Consider the following 25641-nt stretch of genomic DNA (forward strand, 5'->3'; position numbering starts at 1 on the left):
AGCTGGGGGGGAGGGGGGAAACGACTGAGGGCGCCTGGCCCTTTAATGCCACCCGCTCGCCCCGCCGCTGAGCTACGGCCGCTGCCCTCCCACGCTGTGATTGGCGCGCCGGCGGCCGCTCGCGCGGCATTCGCGTCCGGGCCGCCAATCGGCGCGCTGGTGCTGCCACGCCATTTCCGGTCGCCTGGCTCGTTCTGCCCAATAGGGGAGGGCCGGTAGGCGGGATGCCTCATCCTCACCGAGGCAACCGGCGGGCGAACGGTTCCGGGTGTGCGCGAGGCTGACGGTTGTGGCGGGTGAGTGCTGCGTGCCTAGTTCCGCCCTGCCCCACCTTAGCCAGCCAATCCTGGGCTCTCCCCGTCCCGTTCTGCCCCGCCTTCCCGGGCCCGGACTCGCTCATCCCCCTTCGGGCCTGGCCGGGCGGCGGCGGGGTGTAAAGGGTCGAGCTTGGCGTGAGCGCTCCAGTTGTCCGCGCGCCGCCAGCGGCGGCTTTGGGGGCCTCCCCCGTGGCGTCAGGGTGACGTCACCCCGCCGCAGCGGTTCCGCCTCCTAGGGGGCGTAACCCGGCAGTCGTCATGGTGATGGCGATGGCGCGGGCTGATGGGGGAGGGGAGGGGGAGGTGCGAGGGAGTGGGGCGCTGCGGGGCCCCGGCGGCCTGGCGCGGGGGGGCGGTTGTGTGGCCTTACCTCGCTGAAGGGATAAGCTTAGTTTGTGGGGGTAATTATGCTCAAAGCTTAATTTCTTTGCTAAGATTCAGCTGTTTTGGCTTCTTTCCTTAAATAGTAGATGTGTGCATTTGCTTTTGGTCTTTTAAAGCCTTGTCAGCAGGGGCAGCCCTAAAGTTTTGAAAAAGCTTTTGTCAGAAGTACTAATGTTTTTATAACAGCAAATGTGTTTCTTATGTCAGTATACTTATTTAATTTTGCTGATAACTTTTCCAAATAAAAGTTTCTTTTCTACTTTTTTGTGTCTACTGGTTACTTATTTCCTTGCTGATTTCTTGTTTCTGTTTCCTCCTTAGTTCTTTAGTAATTTTCTTGCAGCTGTTCAGATGCTTGCTCATGAAATCAGTTCTTTCTTGCCATTCAGTTCAATTTGCTCCTTATCATTCCTCCCCAGACTTCTTATTTCTGCAGCACACTGAGAGCAGGCACCTGTGGCCTTGCAGCCTGTGCCCTCCACAAGTGGTCGCTCACCTCAGTACTGAGGTGCTCTTTCAACATGGTGTTGATCCCAGGCTTAGTGCTTCTCTGTTTATACAGAATTATCTCTGATAATACAGAAACAAACAAGTGCTTGTGTCTTTACTATGTTCTGAGTAATCTCATTTTGTGCTGGCAAATGATTGTTGTAAAAATGAAAAGCTCTTAAAAATGAACTGTCCCTTGCTGCCAGTAGGAAGTAGAAATACTGTGATAGAGTTATCAATATGTGCACTTAAGTTTATCTTTTTCTTCCGTCATCAATCTGTAGCATTTGCACATGTTTGCCCAGTAGAGCTTCTTGCTATGCTATGGATATTAATTACACAGAGCTATAAATTGTTCGGGGAAATGGCAAGTGTCACCCCTTACTTGGCTAACAGTGTATCTGTAGTACCTATGCCAAAGGAGCACACTGAATAACAGGATCAGTGAATCTTTCCAGGTCGGATGTGACACTATTTATTTACTTTTTCTGAGTGCCTGTGTAGGATTTCAGCTGTTACTTTTTTCAGTGTGATTAGTACTTTGGGCTGCTTCTGTAAGGTAACCCCCTAAAAAGGGTTCTTCAGAAATCTAACTCAGGTGTATTCCCACACCGTTTCTGTAGCTGTGCAGATGTACAACACTGAACTGTGTGAGGAGGAGGGATGAGATCTGAACTGATGGATATGTGACAGCCAGGAAAGGGATTAGATAAATCCTAAAATAAACTCTAAAGGGAAGGGTTAGGTCCAATGGGAACTTATGAAATGGAAGCAGCAAGTTTGTGAGTGACATTTGAAAGGACTTGAAGAAAGGGTTGAAATGGAAGGTATTTGACAAGATTGATTTGATGTGAAGGAAGTGTTATGAAGTGAAGGATGTTATTATGTATGTTGTCTTTTTACTTCAGTGTGCAAATTCTATGATTGCCTTGCTGGTACAAATAAACATATTGTCAAACCCAAGCGTATGTAAAGCCTAACTACTTCTGTAACTTAGTTTTCAGGCTGAACGTTACATTAGTCAAATTTTAAGCAGCGTCTGTATCTTTTTTTTAAAAAAAAAAAACAATTTCACCACCATCTTTGTTACTCTTCCTACCCCATATTATTTTTTTCAATTTCTGCAAAAATATGTGTTCCACATTTGCTTCTCTGTCATTTTACTTAAGTCTTTGTCATATCCCTATAGATGTGATGTATTGTGTGTGGTGTAACAAGATACAGGGAAGTGGGGTTTCTAGCAAACAGTCTCTGTATTTCAGTTTATGCTATATATTACTGCCTCTACCAGTGGCTGTTGGAGCTTTCTTAATTATTGTTATTTGCCAAAAGGAAGTAAGCTGTAGTGATTATGACTTTATTTTTAGCTTCCAAGTTGATGGAAGAGAACATTATAGTTGGATGTAGTCCATTAATGTTTTTTCACTTTATGTGTATTTTAGTTGTCTTTCATTTTATATACATATATATTTATTATATTCATATACTTATAATTTTATTATATTTACTTTTATAATTGTAATATTATGTAACATTATAATATATATTTTCTGGAAAAAAATTGGAAATAAATAACTTTCTAAAAAGCTGGCCAAGTTCCCATTACTGAATAGACAATTCTGGTGAACCAGTAAATTTGCCTGTTTTATACCAATGAAGAATCTTGCCAAACATCCTTTGCATTGTTTTAGTGGTTCAAATGTAGTAGTAGTTAGTTTTTGGAATGAGCAATATAACATTTGCAAATTTGGTGATTTAAATCCTACATATACATAAACAGCTGCTTTTTTCACTTCTTTTCACTTTCTAATATTTTTAGGTCACAAATAGTCACTTTCAAGGTGGGTAGGACCGATATGCGCTGTATTGGAATATCCTAATATGTTAGAGAGGTTTTCTCCATTCATGTGGCAAAGCTACATGTCTGTTTACTTCTTGAAATATTTCAACATGTTGATTGTCTCTGTTTTGAATTTTACATGTTGAACTAGAGAAACAGTATTGTGTCAGGATTAATGTGCATTAGGCTGTAGTAAGAGAAGCAGTAAATATGGAGAATTTGTTTTCTAACTCCTGAAAATGCATCTTTCTGTGCTTTCATTTGAGAACTTTTATTTTGCGTTGTATGTACTGGAAAATAATGTCAATTTTTTCATAAATTTCCAATAAATAATGTTTTTCTATTCCTAAGGATTAAGATCAAAAAGCTAGCTAAAATGAAAGGGGTTACCAAATTATTTGAATTCAACTTAGACATGCTGTTGTTCATTATTAATCATGGTAGCTATTCATTTCTCTAGATAGGCTTCCTCTGACTTTCTTGGACTTATTTGGCATTTTATTTGTTTTAGAAATACTTTGCAATAAGAGAAGTTACTTTTTTTTTTTCTTTTTTCCCTGAAGACTGATGGAGAATAATAAGGGTAGGGGGTGAAAGGGTATGGAGGAGAATTCGTTACAGGTTCTTAAACGGTTATTTCTAAGAAATAGTAGCTTAGCAAAAGAAAGAAAAAGGTATGGCATTATTAAGTGTGTTTTATATGCTACCGTTCTCTGGAGCACATTTTCCTAACTTCTTTTATGGCAGTTGAATTTGTTTTAAGGCATACATGAAACATCCACACAAAGTCATGCAGACAGATGCCAGCATGTGATTTGAGCACAGGAGTTTCTGCCATGCAGGCATGTATATTGTCTCTGCTTTTGCCAGCATTGTCATAAGGCTGCTTAGAACTTGCCATGCCAATAGGGAACACCTCTTTTAGGAAGTTAAGATTTTGACTGTGGAGCATCATCATGTTGCAAACTAGCCAGGCATGAGTGCAGAAGTATGTAATACTGTCAAATAAAAAAAGATCATGGAAAGCAGCTTTCTTTCAGACAAGTCTTAGGTCAGCAATTCCTTAAAATGTCTGGAGAAGTTATTAGGTTCAAGTTAAGTCTCTTCAAAGGAGCCTGAAGGCTGATTTCCAACTTGCAACATAGACTTTTCCAACTGAATTGATTATCTTAGGTCATGTTAGTATTGTTAGCTATGGAAGAGGCAGAACTTAGAAACCCTTCTTTCGACAGAAATACTCCCCTTGCTTCAAACCTCTTGTCATAATGTTCTTTCTAAAGTTGATTTATGTGAAATACATCTCTTGGAATCAGTATCTAACGTATGCATGTGATTTGGTTTTAGGATGATTCCTCTGCAGAGTTTATTTTTGAATGGAAGCATGCTCTTTTCCAGTAGAAGATGGTGATCTTAATGTATGATCATGGAGAAGGGGATAAGTTCGGTAGAAGTGTTACCTTCCAAATCATCTCAGGTTACAGCTGTAAAAGTGGTGGTCAAAGAGTCCGAAACAAAGCAAACCCAAAGAGGGAAACGAGTGGGATTTGTGCTTGTCCATGCAGGTAAGATGCAGAAGCGTAACTGCTGGAACAGAAACACCGCGTATGCAGACTTAAAGACTTAAATATCAACTAAAATTTCATATTGGGTTTGGAGCTACTAGTACATTAATGAAGTGGCATGAGCTTTGGATGTAAATGTGGGAGTGGAGAGTTTAATTCCAGCACTGGCTGGAGGATCTTGGAAGCTGGTAATAAAAATATAGTTAACTTTACTGGATTGTGTTGGTGTTCTGAAAGGTACTTTTTTTTTTTTTTTTTTTTTTTCTCCTTGGAAAAAAAAACCACACAAAAAATCTGTTAGTTAAACAGTTTAAAATGTTAAATTCTGCAGTTATTTCTGCTAAGGTTAGAAGCCCTACAAGATGTGAGAGGTCTTCCGGTCTATTTCCTTACCCTTTGATCCTTTGCAGGATCCTTTGCAGGATCAAATATAGCTCTTTCATTCCTGACAATTCCTTATCTAGTTTGTCCTTGAGGACAGTCTAGCTGAGACCTCTTGAAATCTGCTGATTTGTTGCAGAACTTCATGATTTTTATCCTTTGAAAGTTTTCCTCCAAGTCTAGCTTTTTTCTTCTTGTTCTTATTTAAGCTGGTTATTATTTATCCTTTCTGCATGTAATGGAGAAATGGTCATCTAGTCATATGTAAAGTAAAAATGATTTGTTATATATGTTGTATTCTTAGGATTCATTAGTAATAGGCACCTTCTTGAATGGTTTTAATCTTGAAAATATTAGCAATGCTTGTATCTGACTGTATATTTGGTTTTATCGTCTATTTGATGGCATGACATGAAATTGAGCAAAGTAGCCTGGTGATACCTAAAGCATTTGAAAAGCCAACATGCTCCTTGGTTTAAAAAATAAAAGCAAGCAAACAAACAAAAACACAAAACACAAAACCCTGAGGCAAAAAAGTCTTCAAAGAACAAGGTTGATATACGAAGATCCTGGTATTTTAAGAGCAAGTTGAGTTCATCAATACATTGCTCTTTATTGGATGACTTTGCTCTTTTTAAATTTCCTTTTTTTGTTCATTAGTGTTAGAACTGATTTTGTTAGAATTTCTCAAGACTAATATTATGATAGATGGAGAAAGGGAACCTGAGGTATAATAAAAGTATATTTCCCAATTAAAAAAAAATTAATTTTTGAATTGAACTTAAATATCAGTGTTCTTACCATGTTTGTTATTTTTATTTAGTCATCTAGTGGTTGTTGAAAACTTTTTCAGATATGGAAATAGGGCGCAGCAGCTTAAAAAAAAAAAGACAGAAAATGGTTAAATGCAGCAGGACAGTTATTGTGACTGAAAATGGGAGAAAGAGATGAAACAAACGGTATGATCTCTACTTCAAGGAACTTTTCTGGTTTTGAAGCGGAAGCATTGAGCTCTAGTAGCTTAGTATAAACATGAAAAAATTAACAGAATGGTAATTGGTCAACTTGCAGTTCAGAGGTAAAAAGGGAAATCAGTGTTTGACTTAAAACCAGGGACCCCTTTTTTTCCCCAGATTGCAGAAGATAAATGAAATAACTATGCTGCAATTTCTGCAGGAATGAGCAAAACTCGAGTCTTCTGGAGAGTGTTTATATGAACAGATTGTGTGATGCTGAGATTTATATCTGTATGCTTCTACATGTGTGCTGTGTGTTCGATATGTTACTACGTGTTTTTGAAATAATGTTGGAATGCATAAAGGTGTAAATCTTTGATTAAAAAAAAAAAAAAAAAGAAATGCCAGTGTTATCCAGGATAAGTGTGGGTTTTGTCTGCCTGTGTTGTTGATGTGAACTAAAGGCCCCAGTTTGATAGGTAGTGTAATCTCTTTTCCTTTTGCCTTAATTGTAGGTGCAGGTTATCATTCTGAATCCAAAGCTAAAGAATACAAGCATGTGTGCAAAAGAGCCTGTCAGAAGGTATGTCTTCCAGTTCCACAGTCTTACAGTGGGTATATAAGAAATATATTTCTTCCAGAGATTCAGTAGCACTCTCCCTTCAGTACGAATAGGCATATCTGGTTGTAGCTACTAAGACTATATGAATTTCTATAGGGAAAATGCAACAGCAGCAGTTAACATAATGGCCATGCTGAGTCAATAGAGTGCAGGCCCATAAGGTGCAACAGTGTTCTGTTTTCAGTAGGGGCAAATAGCAGACACCAAAGGAACAATGGGAGAACAGGGCGGGTTCACAGTGTGACCTTCACAGAAGGCTTCCTATTCTGTTCCTGTGGCTGTGGGCTTTCTGGAGCTTTACGTGGTGTCTTTGGATTTTTTCTTCATCTGTGTCCACTTTTTTTTGGAACTTACTTAAGCTATAGCATCCAGAGTGCCCTGTGAATACAAGGGTTTCCAGAATTCCTTTCTTCTTGGTAGCTCTAACTTCTTAATGGCAGAGGAGGTAGAAACAACAACAAAAAAACTCTTTCCAAATCTGAAAAGGGAAAAATAGCAAGACTTTAATTTCTCTTGAAATTAAATTTTTGAAACTTGCCAGCTACAAAGTTTCTGGAGGAGATCATCTACTAAGTGTCAGTTGAGAAGCTGGAAGACTGATCTCCAAAATTTGTAATGCCTTTGCTTTCTCCAGGGAGGAGCTGGGGAGCCTGACTGGCTTTTTAGAAGAGTCTCAGACTTGGCCTTTGATAATTAACACTTCATTTTACAGTTCTGTTGCTCAATCCTAATACCAATCTAATTTGGTAATCAGCAGCCTCAAATCATCCAAACTCAACATCAGTTTCATTAAAGTTGAGTATTGGCCCTGTTGGTACTCATTTTCCAGATAATTATGTGGTAAAAGAGGTTGTTGCTGTTGAATTTAAGTCTAATTTAAGATTCCATTTGGTTCCTTAAGCTAGGTAGCCAACATAAATATCTTGTATCAAAAACAAACAATACCAGGCTTGTCTTGCAACAACACAGCCATAGCTGTTTTCTTGGGGTTCCCTGAGAGAACTTGGCTATAAGGTTTTGTCCAGTATGGATCTGAGAAATTGCTTTTTGTGTGTGTATAATTTAAAGATAATATTGTCTTATTTGATTTTGTTTTCATGTATTGGCTTTTAGATAAGCTTGCTTATCGATTCAGTTCAATTTGATGACAATTGCCCTGTACAGTACTAGGAATTCTTGTTGAATCTTGGAAGGAAAAATAATAATTTTTTGACTGAAACAGTGAGTGTTTGGGGACACCAGGTGTAAGAATTTATATTGCTATAAATTTGATCGTGCAGGAACCTGCTATTAAATGCAATGTCAGAATGACTGAGTAATAAAATCATGCTTTCAGTTCCCTCTGTCCCCTTACCTAGTGTTTACCTACTATTGCCAGTGCCTCTTGTTTTTATGTCATTTTAAACTAATTTGGTGAAGATCCTGTCCTCAGGTAAATGTAGGGCTTAGCAATATAATATTAGAATTTCCTGATCATCAAGCAAAAATTCTGTTTTACAGGCAATTGAAAAGCTACAGGCTGGTGCTCTTGCGACAGATGCAGTGACTGCAGCACTTATAGAATTAGAGGTATGAATTTCTGACTAACATTAAATACATCTCTCAGGTATGTTGCCAGATTTTTCTGTAGGAAGATACTAATTTGTATGGGAAATGTACTGAGTTTTCCCTTTTTGTGTCTTAAATTTAGTATCTGTGTGGATATGGAAGCTATTCTGTAATTTATCTTTTGCTTTTTCATGGTGGTTTGGAGTAAATGTACCTAAAGAATGTCTAAAAATATAAACTAAATAAAAATTGTCTACTTGGTGCAATTCTGTTGTATCTTAGGTATGTCTTAGTCTTTAATCTACAAGAATAACAGTTATTAAATGTTTATCTAACACTCTGTATGGAACATACTTTATTAATTTCTTTCTGACTTGCCAATCTATGGGTAGACTGCAATAGCTTCACTTCTTAGATGGGGAAAAAAAATTATGCTACTGGTCACATATGTTAACTAGAAATTCTATGATGTGTTCAATCCTTTGTTTGTACTAATATCTCACACTGAGTTATGTTTCATTTCTTGAAATTATGAGCCAAACAAATTAGTTATATTTAGTCTCTAATAATTCTGTTAACACTCTTGTGTAATAGTTATATTGATGTAACTGTTTCTGAGTATGCTGTCTTGGATTATATTATTCATATCTTTTTCAATTCTTCAGCATAATTCTAGAAAAGTGATTGCCTAAACATAAGGCTGCTTGTCTCTTGTACCAGTTAAGGGATTGTATGAAAATAATGAATGTAAAGTTTTTATTTATCTCACAATACACTTTTGCTATGTGCTTAATGTAATGCAGTTTTTAAAAGCTATTTTTCTTATGTTTTTACTTAGTTTTCTGTATGTTCTCTGATAGGATAGGAGTCTAGAAGCAGGCTGTTCAGAGATATTTGACTTCAGTAGAAGATAATGCTCTTTTTCTGATTTTTACGACCAGTTCTGTAGAAGAATAGGATAAGTGCTGTTTGTATTTCAGAATGGTATGTGTTAAGAACATCTTGATAATCATGAGGAGACCAGCAGTTGCTTGTGAGGCATTTGAAAGGGTGTCTTTTTGGAGTGGTGAGATCTTACAGCATCCATGTTCAGTGAAGGGTGCCTATAAAATAAGGTAACAGAGAGGAAAGATAAAAGAATTTCTGAGATCTAAATTTGGAGGTTTGGTCCCAGGTCCACTACTTTCTTATAGTAGTAATGACTGAAACAGGAATTCCTCTTCTCTAAGTAGTAATTGATTCTTCTTCTCCACCTTGGTTAGTAGAGGAAGAAGACAAAGTAAGTATTGTGCTGGAAAAAAAAAAAATCCTGTTTTTGGAATTTATTGTAGTATTCCCGGAGAATTAGCAGTGGGTTTACTTACATATGTGTTCAGAAAATGTTAATTAACATAATTGATGGCAGTACGTACTTTAGTATGTGCTAGACATACTGACTTACTGCCAAGACTTCAGTCGTACTTTAAGTTGGCAAGCTTCACTGCTATTAAACAGTACTTTTGGTCTTCACTGAACTGTTTAAATATGCTTTCATGTGTTATCTTACACATTAAAATATGTCTAGGTGAACACAAATGGTATCTCTATAATGGAATTATTTATAATGCACTTTTATAAACTAACTACTAGTTGCTACTGAACACTAACTACTAGCTACTGTTATATCACAAGATTGTTCTCTGAGCCAGTTCCCTCCTCAGCAGAATAAAATCTAGTTTGTTTTATGATTTTTATTGTGTTCCAGAGCTACAGATAGGAAAATATATTTTAAGAAGTTTAACTTAATAGCTATACATCTTGCAGCTGTGCCTAGGGTAAATATTTTGTCTGTTTGTGATCCCCAAGAGACTTTTCTTCTTTTGCTTTAATAGATTTAAATACTCTGAAATGTTATCCGTGGAAGAAGTTATAGCTTTAAGATTAAACTAAAACCTACTTATGAAATTACTTCAATTGGCAACCTTCTTCTCCTTCTCTCTTGCTGCTGTTCTGATGATGCCTCTCTTCATTCCATTTTATTGTTTGTAGTTGTATCAGGTGGTATTTTTATGTATATCATCTAAAATGTTTTTTTCCTCTTTCCTGTTTTTGAGATTAAATACTGATTTGTTCAGATTGTTGTACTGCTGTTATCAATGTAATTATTGGTTTTCATTTATTCATTAAGTGAACTATATAGCCTCTTAATTATGGGTCATTCTCTTTGTTCCTGGGATGAAGAATATTGGGTTTGGGCTTCTTTTTAAATACTTGTGTATGCAGTTACATTGAGGAAAAATCAAAGGTATACTTGAAACAGAAAATGGTGTGGTTTGCAGTGACAGTTTTTGGATCCTGCATGAGTAACTCCAAAATGTTAGACTGTCAGCTTTCAAAATGTTGAAAGGTTTGTGTCTGCTTGTATCTCATTCTAAACACGATCTCCTGAGATCTCTGTCATTTCTGGAGCTGTATCTTCTGTTCTATGTCCAATATGATTTTTCTGTTGCTCTGTGAGAAACAGAAATTGCGTGTGGCAGATCAACAAAGCAAACAGAATAATTTTTCTCATCAATTACAAACTTTGTAAAGTAAAAAAGGTTTGTTTACTGACTGTCCCTCTAGTGAGCTATCACTTTCCCCTTTTCATTATGCAGGAAAAATACTGACTTTTTCTTCTTATTTTTGAATTGGCAAATGCATAGTGAAAATTTGTATGAAAACTAAGCTTGCTTCTTTACATCTGCCACCGTAATGCAGATTGACAAATAACAAAATTTTTTATAGCATGACAGATAACAGCAGTAGCAGCAATAAGAGATTCTGATGTGGAGTACTGCTTCTAACTTATATTTTGGTTGCTGTAGAACACATTGCAGTGAATTTATCTGAAATATTTAATCTCTTTTCAAGTTCTCTAGACTCTTTAATTCTGTATTCCAAAAATCTGTAGTCTTTGCAAGACACAAATGTCTTTTCATGGAAGTGTCACAAAAGATGAATTTTTTTTCCCCTCAGTTCCACTCAATTACACAACTCCTATTACACAGAATTTCAGCTAATCCAAGAGGCATCACTTCAAAGACTTGTTGATGCTCAAAGCTTGCTCTTGATCTTTTATGAGCAGGCTGACAGTTTGCTTGTGGTATGCTGTCTGTTTTTTGTTTTATTTTTGCAGTTTCTAAATGGAGAAGGAACAGCCATTCTTTGTTGGACTTTATGAATCTCAAGTGAAATAGTGTTCTGTGATTAAGATATAAGGTTAATAGTTATTAGAGAAAAGGTAGATTACTTTTGCAAACTAACAAGAGCAGCTAATCCAGAATACTGCTGAAATAACTGTGCTGGTCTTTGTAAGCATCAGTTGTATTTGATAAGCTGATTAGAGGAGAGTTATGTTTTCCAGTTTGTGAAACTGTCATTGTAGAGAAACAAATGAACATGCTACCTTTTGCAGTTTTTGATGATAGAAGGGTATGGACAAGGTGCTTCAGAAGATTCCTTATTTACAATGTATGCCTGTACAGAGACATCACTGAACCATTCATTTTTGCATTCTTGCTGTCAGCTGTCATATGAAGACTGAATTTCTCTTGAAACAGAAAGGGATTTGGGCTTTTTTTTTTTTTTTTAATCTGCATTTTTCAGCAAAACCACATGCTGATTTGCGTTTATGTCTGGCTGGGAGGACAATGTGCAATTTTAAGCTTTTATATGTGTAGACAACTTCAGAGTCTACTGTTCAGGTATTGGAAACAAGAACATCAACTGTAGAGAATGATTAAGATTTCAAACTTTTTCGTTAGTCTAAGTTTATTATTACTGTGTGTATGTTGCTTGTTTTTTAAATCTGCTTTCAGTAGAATGTTCCTTGTGAACATGATTTAAATTGAGTTTAAACCGACTGGAGAAGTGGATGTCACATTTTGTTTTTTGATCTACTTGCTACTAAAATTGGTCCATTTACTTTTTTTTGTGTGTGTGGTTGAAAACAAAGGATACTTTTAACCTGTTGATGTATTCAAGCAGTGTCTTTTTGTGTCCTTCAATAAAGTTTTGCAGTGAAATAATTAGCTTCTTGTTGAATTGGGTTATTGATTTTTTTAAAAAAAATTATTTTATAGTAATTAAGACCATTTTGGAATACACAGTCTTAGCCGCAAGGGCTTTTCTTTAAAGATAAAAGCACAGCGCCAGCAGCGTTATTGTAGTAAAGTGACTAGCAGTAGTCTGTGACAAAAATGTTCTTCAAAAACATTTTAGCTGATCTAATTGAAAGGGATTCATCCTTATAGACTACTACTACTTGTCACTAAGTTCCCACAGAAAAATAAAATTTAAAATTGCAGTGTGTAAAAAGAAAGCTTGTAGACTTTGAATCCATTTTAAAAAGTTGCAGACAAACCTTGGCCAAAACTATATCAAAGATAGATGGAATGTTGAAAGTGGACCATTGTAACTATTTGGCTAGACCTAATTTGGCACTATTAGTGTTGAGTAACTTCTTCAAGCATTCCAGCTTTGACCACAGCTAGTAACTTCAGCATGCCTGCAGTTGCTGCCAGGGCATTTATAAATACATCTTGAAGTAAAAAGGATTCTAGAAATGAAAATGATACCCTCAGTAGCTTAAGAATTTTTACAAGATGGGATACAATTTTGGAAAATGAAACCATTATTTCACATCTTAAAGCTTTCCATTATCTCCTTTGCTACAGATTTGTGTTGTAAGTTAGAGTACTCCTTCAGTGATGGAGGAATTGCCAGGTAGTGCGGTATTTTTCACATATTTGAAAGCTTCTGTTTTGTTAGAATGCTTTGAATAGCCTCTTGTTTTTCTCTCCTCTTTTTCACTTTTACATGGTAGCAGGGTTTGCTGTTAACCTGCAAAGCTCAGGCCTGTTTTACTTGCTTATCTCACTCCTTCAGTCTGCTTAGAAATACAAAGGCTAATCTCTGCTTGCATCTTTTAAATAAAAGAAATTCTTAAAGATGCTTCTGTATTATAACCTTTTCTCTCCTTTCCCTTCCTCCCCTACTTGGATGCATGCTTTGATTATGCTCCCCCTTGCCCCATGATAGTCATATGGCTGTTTATGCAGTACTACGCTTCTGTAGTTCAGGATATAAAGAGACTGCTTCAGTTAGCTCAGCTTGTTTTTTCCCCTTTGAAAGCATACAGAATTTCTGTTTTAATAATGTTTCTGCATGCCTAAAAGGCTTTACATTTTCATTTTAAAATTCTTCTTAATTTTCCTAAATTACATTGCACCATTTATTATCAGAGTCTTCAAATCTTTTGGTCAGACTTTGCAGAGATTCATGTTTTCAAAAAGAGATGTGTTTATGTGGTGTGTTTCATGTCCTTGCCTTTTTCTAGAAGTAGGTGTGAATTTCTGTTTCCATTTGTTATAAAGGTTCTTTCCTGCCTCATTTCAAAGGCTTTATATCTCATCTCCAAGAAACTCTGGTAGGTATCAGAAATTCCGTGCTGTTCACACCCAGTTCCTGAAGTGTCTAAAGTTGTTATCAGATCAACTGTCATATCTGTGAAGTCAGAGCAGGCCATCTTTCTCTTGGCAGTTCTGAGACCATCTTCTCAACTGGCTGCAGCCTGAGGTTGTAAAGCTAAGTAAAGCTTAACAGGCATTCTGAACACATGCTTGGAATTGGATCTTTATTTCTTTTGCCTGGAAAATTTATTGATGTTGAACTGACTGTACTGGTAAGATTCCTTCCCCATCCTAAAATGAAAGAGATATGCCACCAAAGAGGCATTTACAATTTTATTGGTTTAGGAATCTTCTTTACCCCTGTTCTGTAGGGAGAAACTGAGGTGGCATTCCTTGTCCTGGGATCCTCTGAATAAGTGATCTGTTTGTACATCTCCAGTGCTGTGAAGGTGTAGCTTCAAAGCATTCACATCTTGATTTTTAGCAATAAACTGAACTAGTGCCACTCTGTTGCCTGTAACTTTTTTTTCCTATTCTCTCTTGTTTATTATCAGGTGATAGAGAGCTTTGTGTCTTGCTTGCACAAGGATTCTGGACAGTGTAACTAAGACTTCTGTTCTGATGTTGGGTCCTTCCTACTCATTTATTTGGCCATGACATCTGTTCTTAAGATATCAGCTATCTCTGCTTTGTGGCTGTGGCAGACCTGTAGATCACAAAATATTTACCCTTTGCTAATGCTTTTGAGTATAATGTATTGAATTAATGTTTTTGGAACAGAACATTAGAAATATGTCTCCTGGCTTTCAGGTTTGTGCACTCTGATTACTCATGAACAAGGAACTTGGACATCTCTAGGAGTAAGCATTGTTCATCCTAATGCATTCTGGTTTTTCTTTGCCCTCCGTGTACTTTCCACCATTCCTGTTCAGATCCCTTCCTTCAGCTGCTCTTCTGCTCCTTTTTTTCTAGAACTTCACTGGCTGAATTTGCCTGGGGAACAATGAAGTTGGCTAAGCCAGCTGCTGCTCTGCAGTCTTCTACCTTTTCAAGGCCATCATCTCAGTAGCTGTTCTTTTTTTTTTTTTTTTTTCTTTCACCTTTTCTAGGGAAAGTTCTTCACTATGCAGGAAGCTGCAAATGTTTCATTATACTAAAATTTCTTCCTTTTTTCTTTTTTTTTTTTTTGCTATGATTTACAGTTTTCAGTGTTAAATGCAAACAGTGAATTCCAAGATCTATTATGGTGTAGGATAAGTTATATGTAAAATTATGTGCTATTTCTCAGATGCAGAGGAAAAAGCAAAAAATAAAGATGAGTAGCATAAAATGAATCTGTTGGAAGGATCACCATCTGTTTCATACATTAATGAATCTTCAGTGTTATCTTTAACCTTAAAACTTTAGAAAAGATGCATTTATGATAACTCTTCTGAACACTAAGAACATTTTAAATGTCTCATCTCTGTAAATTGTAATCAATATATTGAAAAATAAGTTTGGAATTTAGTCATCACCAGTCATTTAAAAGTTAACAAAAGAACACTGAATTACTAACAAACTTTTTTTTCATTTCTGTGTGCTTCCTCTTTCTTTGTTTCCTTGTATTCATTATAAATTACATGTACAAAAAAGAAAACAGTTTATTTAACGTTTAAGATTGAACTTAGAGCTGTTTCCAATGGATTGATTCAGCTTATATGTACTGTAATGGTGTGACCATCTAATGTGAATGACACTTTCCCATCTAATGTGAATGACACTTTCCCATGTGGTCTATCTTTGCACAGAAATATGAGTTACTACGACACATAGTTCACCATCCTTCTGCACTTGATATATAAATATTTCTCAAACCCTATCTACTTAATTTTCTTTATGCTGGACTCTGATTATTAGATTTTAATTAAAGTGATTGAATGGTTAGGGACCAAATTAAGTATGCATTTTGTGGGAGGGAGGAAGAGAATTTACTTGTGTTGTAAGGCTTTTGCTTGCATGTAAGTGATCATCCAAAATTGTTGCATGGTTGTTATTTATGTTAGCACATTACACCCACAATGTAGTTTGTAAAGTATCTATTATAATAATTTAAGATGACCCGTGCACATTGCTGTTGTTTTTGTTATTGGAGATTAAACTACTAGAATCAGAAAGTACATTGTATCAAGGTCAATTATGCAAAAGTTTTGATATAGTCTGTCATGGATATGGTCTTACTGTGTTTTCTTCTTATTTTTAGGATTCTCCTTTTACAAATGCAGGAATGGGATCTAACCTAAACCTTCTGGGTGAGATAGAATGTGATGCCAGTATAATGGATGGAAAGTCTTTAAATTTTGGAGCAGTTGGAGCACTGAGTGGTATGTTAACTTTATGTTATAAAGCTAACTACTAATTTAGGTGCAAAGATCAATTTTGTTCTTGTTTGTTAAGTTATCAAGGCAGGGAGATTATAAGCACCCCCCCCCTTATTTATTTATTTATTTTTTAAGGGCTGGCGCATTCCTACTCTTTAAAGTACTGCTTTGTGTTAATTTGCTTTGCGCCTAACATACTGTCTTATCAGTTCACAGATAATCCTGTGACCCAGAGTAATCATGCGATGCTGTAAAGTGTTCACAGTGGGAGTGAGTTTGCTCAGATGGCTCTGTAGAATGTTAAGTTTATTATACAAATCATTTGTAAAAAAAAAATAATAATAATAATAAAAGCATTTGAATTAGGCTTTAATATTTTTTCATTATCTGTCTCCATGAAGAACTTACTGTTGTATAATGCAATCATAATGTTACCTGATATCTGATTGCTTAGTTAAGTTGCTCAATTAGTATCCTAAGGTACTGAGTTTCTCTTTACAGTTTAAGAAGGCTATATGGGTGACCAGCCTCCAAACTTGAGAATTCTTCTTGAGAATGGGCTCGGCTGTTCATCAGTCAAACTTCTTGCTTAGGACAAAAAAATTCTGCATAATACAGATTTTTTTTTTCTTATTATAATTTCTCTCACATAATAAATTATATGTGGATTTATTTTTTTGTGGTATGTTATAAGATTCGATGAATTTGCTTATGGGACTTATTTCATCTTAATGTTACTATTGAATAGATTTTCTGACACTTCAAACTTTGTTCCTTATCCTAGAATAGTTCCATAATGCGGAAATTATTTCCTCATGTAGATTTAAATCTAAAATAAATACTAAAATTAAGTGTTCAAGGCTTGCTTGTTACAAAATGTATACTTCCAAAGGTGGGGAAGAAGGGAACAAGGGAGTAAGAGGAAGCTAAGCCTGAATCCCATAATCCCTGTTCTGATCAAATAGATCTAAATGAAAGCTCTTTCTACCTTGAAAAATAAATACTCATAAAACTTCTTTGGCCTGTAGAATACCAAGCTTTAATTCATAGATTTCTGTGTTAAGGAGGCATTCCTAATATTTTAACATGCTTCTTTCTTTAAAAAAGGAAAGAGTTAATTAGAAGGTGTTGGCAACATCGATAGGACTTGTGAAGGAAAAACTGATAAAGTTGTTATTAAATTAAAGCATAATACCGCAAGTTGTCTCTTTATGAATTGTCAAAGTCATGGAAATTAAAGGAAGCTGAGTTCCGTTGCCAGAATGAACGCTACAATGCTACGTGGAAAAATATTTTAATGTTTTGTTTCCATTTTTTGCTAATTTTTCTTTTCAGGAATCAAGAATCCAGTTTCAGTTGCAAATAGATTATTGTGTGAAGGGCAGAAGGGAAAGCTCTCTGCTGGCAGAATTCCACCTTGGTAATTGCTTTGTTCTGCTTTAGTCTTTGGTCTCTGCTGCATGCAATATTTGAAGGTTGTTCTTATCCAAAGAAGGCTGGTGCCATTTTATATATCAGCAATAGCGTGCCGTTAAAAAAGGAGATTAGCTTTGTTCTCTGATCTTGGAACATCTTAGGCACTTGATGCAGCTGTGAGTAGAGTGAAGAATTGTGGATAGAAGGTGATACTATGTTGTGAAAACTTTTTCTGTGTGACTATTTCCACAGTTATGTTATTACTGAATTCTCTCTCCCCCCCCCCTTTTTTTTTTAACTCTTGTGTTTTGAACAATCTGTAAACGTATCAAGATTGAAATGAAATTCTACTGCCTTTACCTCCCTCTACCTTTTTAAAAAAACCTGCATACTTTTGAAAAGTGTATAAAGAATATATACATATATATAAAGAATCATATATATCGTATATATACAATATAGATAAAGAATCCTACTTTACTGTCTGTGCATGTGGGTAGCTTTATTTTCTAGCTGTAATGTGGAAAATTGCAGTATTTAGTAACTTCCTCTCATGTTGACCAAAGGGAATTTATTTTAAAGACACACCTGATAGTATTTACAACAGCAGTGAAAAGATGCACCCTCTTGTTGAGATTGGTATGATATAAGGATAGAGGAGGAAACTATTAAGTAACTTTGAATATTATTGTATCATTTTGGAAAGAATACTAGAAATAAGTCATAACTGTTTGATCTTAAACTAATCATATTGTGATTAGTGATTTAATTTGATAAGCAGAGACCTTGAACTTAAATGGTTAACTTTCATTTTGTATTGCACTTGGGCTATGTTGCCTAAAAATGACTTGTTTTTATTAACTGGCTGCTATCCTCAATTAATATAGCCTTTGCAGAAATTTGGCACCCTTTGTTAAGTAAGAGGCTGCTGTATTTTCAGATGTATTAATACAGTTACGTAGTTTAAAATATGTATATTTAGATTCACAAATTTTACTTCCTTTGCTATATTACTTTTCCTGTAATACTACCCAAATAGTCAGTCTGTATCTAGATGGTGTGGTATTCCAGTTTAAAGAGTGAGGGAAAGCACTGTTTCAGTTTTCTGTAATGGTAAAAAGGTAGGTTTTATATGTATAAAATAAAACAACAACAACAACAAAAAAGCAACTCCCCAAACAACCCACCAACATACAGGTTTTGCATTTAAAACTCTTTTCTTTAATAAAAGAGAATTTTACTAAGAAATAGGAACTTGAATTTCAATTACTTTGGTTCATTTCTCCTGAAGTCAGGAGAAAGCCAGGGCTTAGCTGAGTTACATTAAAAAAAGTGTCAAATGAGGTGGGTTTTTTCTGGTGTTCCAGAACTAAGAGTTCTAAAGTCAGCTCCAGGAGCAAGCATTTGTGATTTTTATCTTGTCTATACAGTCACAGTGTTTTCTCTAATTTTTATAAGGCAGAGCACTTAGAATAGTCCATATCCTATTTTAGTGTGTTTGCTGTAACTTCATGACCTAGTTTATGTTGCTATTATTTTTAAAATAGCTGAGTGGAAAAGAAACTATATCCTCTTTTCCCCAAAGGACAAAATTAAATCTTTCAAATGCCATGCCAAATCTTGGCTAACTGACGTTTTTAATGGCAAGGAAGTTCGAACTCTGGAGGCTAGAGGTGAGCTGTCTTCAGAGCCAACACATATAATTTATTGTGCAAAAGTTGTGAACCTTCATTACCTATTATGTATTTTCATTTCCTCTTCCCCATTCTGGATTTCAAACATGTATTTTATCAGAACAAATTAGTTACCCTGGGAACAATCTGAAGTATTGGAGTATGATTTAGATTTAGTGCTTTAGATTTGGTAGATGCTCCCCTACACACAGGATATCTCAAGTTCTCTGAATGATAGCTCACGTTCATTATAGGTGATGAGTGTTGACAGCTTCATGCCTTGCCTTTCTGACAGAGTTTGGTGTGGCACATTTTTGTTCTGGGAATGAAATATATTCCTCCACAAGCTGGGAATATATATAGTCAAATAACAAGAGACCAAGTGTATTTTTGGCATCCTCCCAAGTGTTAAATTTCTAGTAAGTGATTTTTATTTGTAATGATGTGGAAGTTTCTTCTTGTTTTGAGTGGGCAAATAGTATATTGGGGAATCTTACAGATACTGCTCAGTCTGAGAACCTGTCTTAAGACACCTCGCAGTAGATACTCTTCCTATAGCACAATCTAAGACAGCTTAATGTTTTCTGGCCAGAATGTTTGGTACAGGACCACATGCAAGAAATTCAGGAACTAAGATTAGTGAAAGTAGCATTATGGAGAGTCTTGTCTATAAAAGAACATTTGGAGCAGTTAAAGTTTGGCTTGTTTACCCCTGTTGTTCAGTACCCATTTGTATAGTGACAGTTTAAAACCAATTCAAAATGGAATATTTCTAACTTGCAGTAGGAGAAATTCTAATGAGTGTGAGTTAACTTATTCTGAGATGGTAAGTTTTTTGGGAAAGAGTGATCAAGTGTCCTAACTGATGGATGAATTTTGCTGTAAATTGCTCTGGGGAGGGGGTGATTCTGGATTAGTATCTTGTCTTGTTCAAAACACAGAATTTTGCTATCCGAACTAAGGTTTAAAAGTTTAAAGTTTAAAATAGAGAACCCTTGAATGTGTGAGGGCATTTTTTTTAAAAAAACTGCTCTAAGGTCTTTACACCTTTCGTATGATGTTCAGCTTGATGTAGTCAGAATATTCTCTGCCTATGTAAGCAAGAAGAGAAAATACTGAACTCTTTAAATTTTACATATTATCCTATAAGACATTCCTGATCATTTATATAACTTTACAAAAGAAAGAACAATTGTAACTTCACAATTACATATTGGATGGATCTTTGACAGTGGTCTCTGGTCCCAAGATAATGGGTTAGATCCTTGTAGTAATAGCTTTTAACTTTTATATTTTTTTGTGCTGAAACAAGGGATACCTGAGCTTCCTAAGGGAAAAAGCTTACTTACATCTGTTTACTATTAACTTTAGATACATAAGAGTTGCAGGATGGTGCAAATAGTCCTGAATGGCTCCTTTTTTTAGATCTACTTGGTACTATGGATTTCAAGTTCATGTTTGTATCCCTTTTTCAGGATTAATAGTAATCCATATTCCATCCGAGTCGTGTCCCCCCCCCCCCCCCCCCCGACGCACAGAATTTTGTAAATGTTTTACTTCTGGGATGTACAATACTGAAGGCATATGTGTGTTGTGTAACTTGTAGGGCAGCGGGTAGTCAAGAAGGTGCCTAGATTTAAGATGTGCACCAACCTTTATCTCTGTTCTGTATTTCTTCAGAACAATTTATTCTTTGTAAGAGTGATTTCAGAGTGACTGCTGCATTTTATGGTAATGTTACAAAGTCAGTTTGTTGCATTCAGGATCACCTTGGCATTCCATCTTTAATTGACCTGGCCATCTTCTGTCACTTCTGTTTAGCATAATGTGGCCTATCTCTATATAGCTTATGTTAAGCGGTCCTGTTCAGAGTAAATAACACAAGGATAACCATGTTCTTGTGGAAAAACTGCTTAAAAAGACCATTTTTAGAGTCCTTTGCTTGCATTTTTCTGTTAATATAATCTAGTTTGCCTGGAATTGGAAAACCCATCTAAGCACCATCTCCTTGTCATGAGGAGGTTTTCATCTTCTGTGTGTTCTGATCCTGTAACAACTACAGAGTACTCTTCATTTGATACAGTTGCAGGAACAATAAATCTTGTTTCTGCAGAACCAACTTGCAGAGTAGCAGAGCACAAACTCTCATTCTCTCTTTCTCTTTCTTTTTTTCTTTTTTTCTTTTTTTTTCTCTCTCCCTGCTGTCCCCCTCCCCTTGGGATGTTGTATTTTGAATTGGCCTAAAGGCTTTTGAGACTTGGTGGGACTTTGGCTGCTTTCTATAGCCCACTGGATTTATTCTCTATTTTCTCTCTCCCCTAGTTCATCATGCTTTGTAGTAGTTGTTTAGGGGTAGTTTTGTTTTTATTTCACCTTGAAGTATTGCCCTGTTCATTCTGGCCTGCTGCAGCTTTTCTATATGTGGGTACATGGATGTTTCTCATGGCAACTAAAGTGGTTCCCTAGTACCTCACTGCTGGTTCCCACTCTCTCACCACCCTGTCAGCTGAGTGGAGACTGCTTAGTCCTGTTTAAATTATATTTAGATAATGCATACTTGGCTATCTGCAGACCTGGTTTCATGCTGATTTTTTTCACAAACTAATATTTTGGCTTTTTTTGATTATGCTCTCCATCCAAGATATCAGGAAGTGAGAATTTTAAAAATAGTGAATGAACTCGGTGGTGGTATGGGGCCTCAGTTAGATATCAGTAGGAGATGTCTGCTTCAACTAATCTATCTATTCTTAGGGATCAAAACTGTAAAATATTTTTTCTGTGCCTATCTTGTATGAGGGAGAGGAATCCAGGAATTGAGGACACAAGCTGGAGCTGTTACTTCAGTTTTGATGCATCTTGAACATTCTTGAGTACTTCTTTTGCACCCCCACTGCTGTGTTTTTAAGTATAAACAAGCAATTGGGAAACGTCAATAAAATGTAGTGTTTGACTGACTTGTACTACTCAAATTATTGCATATACAGCTCCTAATATTTGGACATAATATTTTCTCCTCCTATGCTTCTTCTCTGTGTAAATTGTTTTGTAGAACAGGATGTGCTTGTTCACTTCCTGCGTATGTATAGTTGGTGGAAAACTTTCTTTTTTAAGACAAAACCCCTAACTCTTTAGTCATTGGAGAGTACTACTTAATTAGATTTGGCTATGGCAACTGTGAAAGTTTACATTTGTCTCTTATATTAATATATGAGTAACAGGTTGTTTCTTGAACATTAGCTTGCAATATAGGAAACACTTGAGTTCTCCCAAAGTACACAGTAACTTACTCTACAGTATCAACATGCTCCATATTTATCTGGAGCTGTATTAACAATGATAAGACATATAAGCAATTAATAATTCAAGTTCTCATGTAGGGGAGCTTTTTTAGGGGAACTTTTGTGAGGAAAAACTGAACATACATGTTGCATTGGTTAAGTCAGAGAGAAGTTAGAAAGCAGCACCTCAAAATACTACATACTAAAATCAGATATATGGTATCAAGAAAACTTAAAACAGCAATAATGCTAACAAATTTGCTATAGCAATAATGCTGTCACAAATGGATAGTATTATGTGGTCCCTGGGGAGTTCTGTGTAGCTGAAGTAACTTCTTTAGCCTCATATTCATAATACTGGTATTTCTGTAAAGCTTTTTGAAATCACTGTAAATTCTTCGTCTTCACTTCTTGTGTCTGTGGGGCAGTTGTATTATTCTTGTTTAAGAAGGGAGATACAAAGTAGACATTGGAAAGAGATGTCCTTGACTGTGTTGCTGTTGTTGATACTGTTGTGCAGCAGCTTTTAGAAATGTATAAATTTGAAGTACCACATTCCCTTTTTCAGGGAATCAGATTAATTTATTTAAAGTGAAAGAGGATTAACAGTATGCATAATCAAAGTTTTGTTTTGTTTTTCCTAAAAGTTACATGTCTATACGTAGCTTTTGCTATCATTCATTGTTGTGGCAGTGCTTACTGTCTCACTACTGCAGAATGTTCAGTACTGACTACAAGACAATTCTTGGGTTGTTTTTTGCAAATATTCTAAAAATTCCATAGATTTGCAAATGCATGATGAAAATCAATGAGATAGATGTTTAACCTTCTAAATAATATTTATTTTTAGCTTGTGTCATATTTCTCAAAGCACTTCTCAGTGTTCCTAAGGTATTGGTCAACTTTAGTGGAAATGTCTTATCATTCTCGCCTCATTCATCCCATATTATTGGTCTTCAGAATCTTACTTCAGAATCTGATCTTCAGAATCTCAGTCATTATAGACTGTAGGGAAGACTATAGGTGGCTTGTCCTGTTCTAGTTGCAATTAAAAGCTGGTACTATCTGGTAATTGATTTCAGATTTAATAGTACATGGATTTTATTCAATAGTAAACTTAATGTCAGAGCTGCATAGTCTTTTAATGGAACTACATAAGCTTGCCAGCCATAATAATAGCTGACATTTCTGTGACATGTAGACAGCTTACAATTTTAAAATGACCAAACCAAATAGAAAAATAATTGTAAGAAAAGGGGGATTTGTTATTTGGTTTTGTTTAAACTCCCTCTTCTGTGTCTCCTAGCTTTTTAGTTGGTGAAGGAGCTTACAGATGGGCAGTTGATCACGGGATACCAGCATGTCCTCCAGGTATCATGGCTACAAGTGAGTAAACTGGTGGTGTGAGTAGGAAGATCAGGACAGAGTAATTTAAAATGGCGTCTCATATTTTGAGGTGTACATCACTTCACTGTTCTTAACCTTCAGCTAGTTTATGGTATTGTGGTGTATAAGAATGGTTTAAGTTTAATCGTTTTCTGTTAAGTATCTAAATAGCAAAATCTAAAAGCTATTACTTCAGCTGCACTTTAGCAACATCTAATTTAAGCGAATTTGTTAAATCCAGTGAAGGACTTTGTTATCAAAATGTAGTTTCTTTAATAACTCAGTTCTATAGGTCTCAAATTGTGACCCATCTTGTATCCTAAAAGCACCAACTAGCCATGTACCTAAATTCAGTAGGTGCCAGTTTGACTCTCACATTCTGTATTATGCCCAGTTCTGATTTGTCTGTCCAGAATTGCTGCAGTCTAAATAGACTGTCACCTTCCTGTGCCTTTATTTTTTAACCTAGCTAGGCTCTGCTTTATCGAAGATGGTGGAATAACCTGATCCAACAGGTGGACTCTGAATATACTGTCTATTTACATTTGTCAGGTGTGTTACAAAAACTTTTTTTTTTTTTTCAGAATAAAAGAAGTGATTATGGTATATTGATGCACCATCTGTAAGTTAGGCTAAAAATTAGTGTGCTCATCCATGCAAAGGAGGATGCGTTTTCCTCTTTTCTTCCTTAGTCCCTTCCCTTTGGAAAGTGCCCTTACTAGTAGTCTGTAGCTTGTTATGGAAGAGGGCACACCCCACTCTTCCTGTTGAAGTTGTGCAGGAAAGAAATCAGAATTCCTTGCCCAAGGAAGAAAGAGAACACAAGATTATACAATGTTTCTGTATTTAACAGTAAACAATATTACTGCATAAAATACCTGAGCAGCGCCTAAACCAGGGGTTGAAACCTGGGGCTGCATTAAGACTTTTATTGAATCTATCTCTAAATGTAGGTAAACATCTAGAAGTTAGCAGTTCAAAGTTGCTAAGACCAAATGATCAAATACAAACTCTGAAGCAGTGGCACCATTATGCTTGATCATGCCAACTTTCATACATATTCATGATGCATTTCATTTTGAACAGACTGTTTTGATATCTAGTCCTACATGACTGAAACTTTTGTCCTGTCCATCTGCTGTCCAAGACAGCTTTTGCAGAACAACTTTTGGCCTCAGTTAAGCCAAAAACCTTTATTTCTGTGACTTTAGAAAGAGTAAAAACACTTAAAGGACTTGTTTAGAAAATAGTCATTACCTATGTATAGTAGATAACTCAGAAGGTTTCTCAACTGGTTTTGTTCTCATACACAAAAATTTCCACTATTTCTAGTACCAGTGAGTTTCTGTTGTGATGGAGATGATTAGATTATAAGATTAATTGCCAGATGGTATCTTTGTCATTAAAATGTACCCTGGTTGAAGCAAATATACGTGATATGGCTTAAAAATATCGATGATCACTGCTACTTTGTTTTACTGGCCCAGAAATGAAGGTGCACTGGAGAAACATCAGAAAAAATAACTCCAGCCAATATATTTTCACAAACCTACTCCAAAACAATGGTGATTTGTCTCCTCAGTTTCCAGAATGTATTTCTATTTAGCAAAAATTTTATTAAAGCAACAGGTTTGTGAAATCAATCCTTTTGCAAAGTCAATGAAGAAATGCAATTTCTGCTTGTGGTGTCAATGAAAAAATGGTGGTATTACGGTTGCCAAAAAAACTCCTCTGTCTCCCCTACCCATCTTTATAGTGCACATGTATAGGCTTGTATGCTTGAATCATTGTGCAGGATGGGCCTGCTCTGGGAGTGAACTAATGCCGTGAAGCAGGCTGTAGCTGTTAGTGTTCAAGTGTAGACTGTGTGAAGGTTTTGCTGGAAGGATGGTTTCAGATTAGGGTAATTGAAGGATACTTTGAAAAAATATGTGTCAGAGACTGATAATCAGAGATCCTTTGCAATATTGAGCAAAATCACTTAAACCAAATTCTTC

General features: G+C 36.1%; 1 protein-coding gene across 2 annotated transcripts in view; it reads left to right on the forward strand.

The window, feature by feature from the left end:
- The first annotated feature begins 265 nt into the window (after nt 1–265).
- The window catches only part of TASP1 (taspase 1), a 101116-nt gene continuing 75740 nt past the window's right edge, over nt 266–25641 (forward strand). The window contains exons 1-7 of one of the 2 annotated variants that reach the window (XM_067292701.1): nt 266–296; nt 4375–4592; nt 6445–6512; nt 8052–8120; nt 15774–15894; nt 17227–17311; nt 23565–23644. In XM_067292701.1, the coding sequence (XP_067148802.1) occupies nt 4448–4592; nt 6445–6512; nt 8052–8120; nt 15774–15894; nt 17227–17311; nt 23565–23644 (568 nt within the window). In that variant the 5' untranslated portion in view covers nt 266–296; nt 4375–4447. Of the gene's footprint in view, nt 297–691; nt 719–4374; nt 4593–6444; nt 6513–8051; nt 8121–15773; nt 15895–17226; nt 17312–23564; nt 23645–25641 lie in introns of those variants that run through there. The other variant, XM_013960125.2, reaches the window with a different exon arrangement.

Source organism: Apteryx mantelli, chromosome 3 (genome assembly GCF_036417845.1).
Source record: "Apteryx mantelli isolate bAptMan1 chromosome 3, bAptMan1.hap1, whole genome shotgun sequence".
In the NCBI taxonomy this organism is placed as follows: Eukaryota; Metazoa; Chordata; class Aves; order Apterygiformes; family Apterygidae; genus Apteryx; species Apteryx mantelli.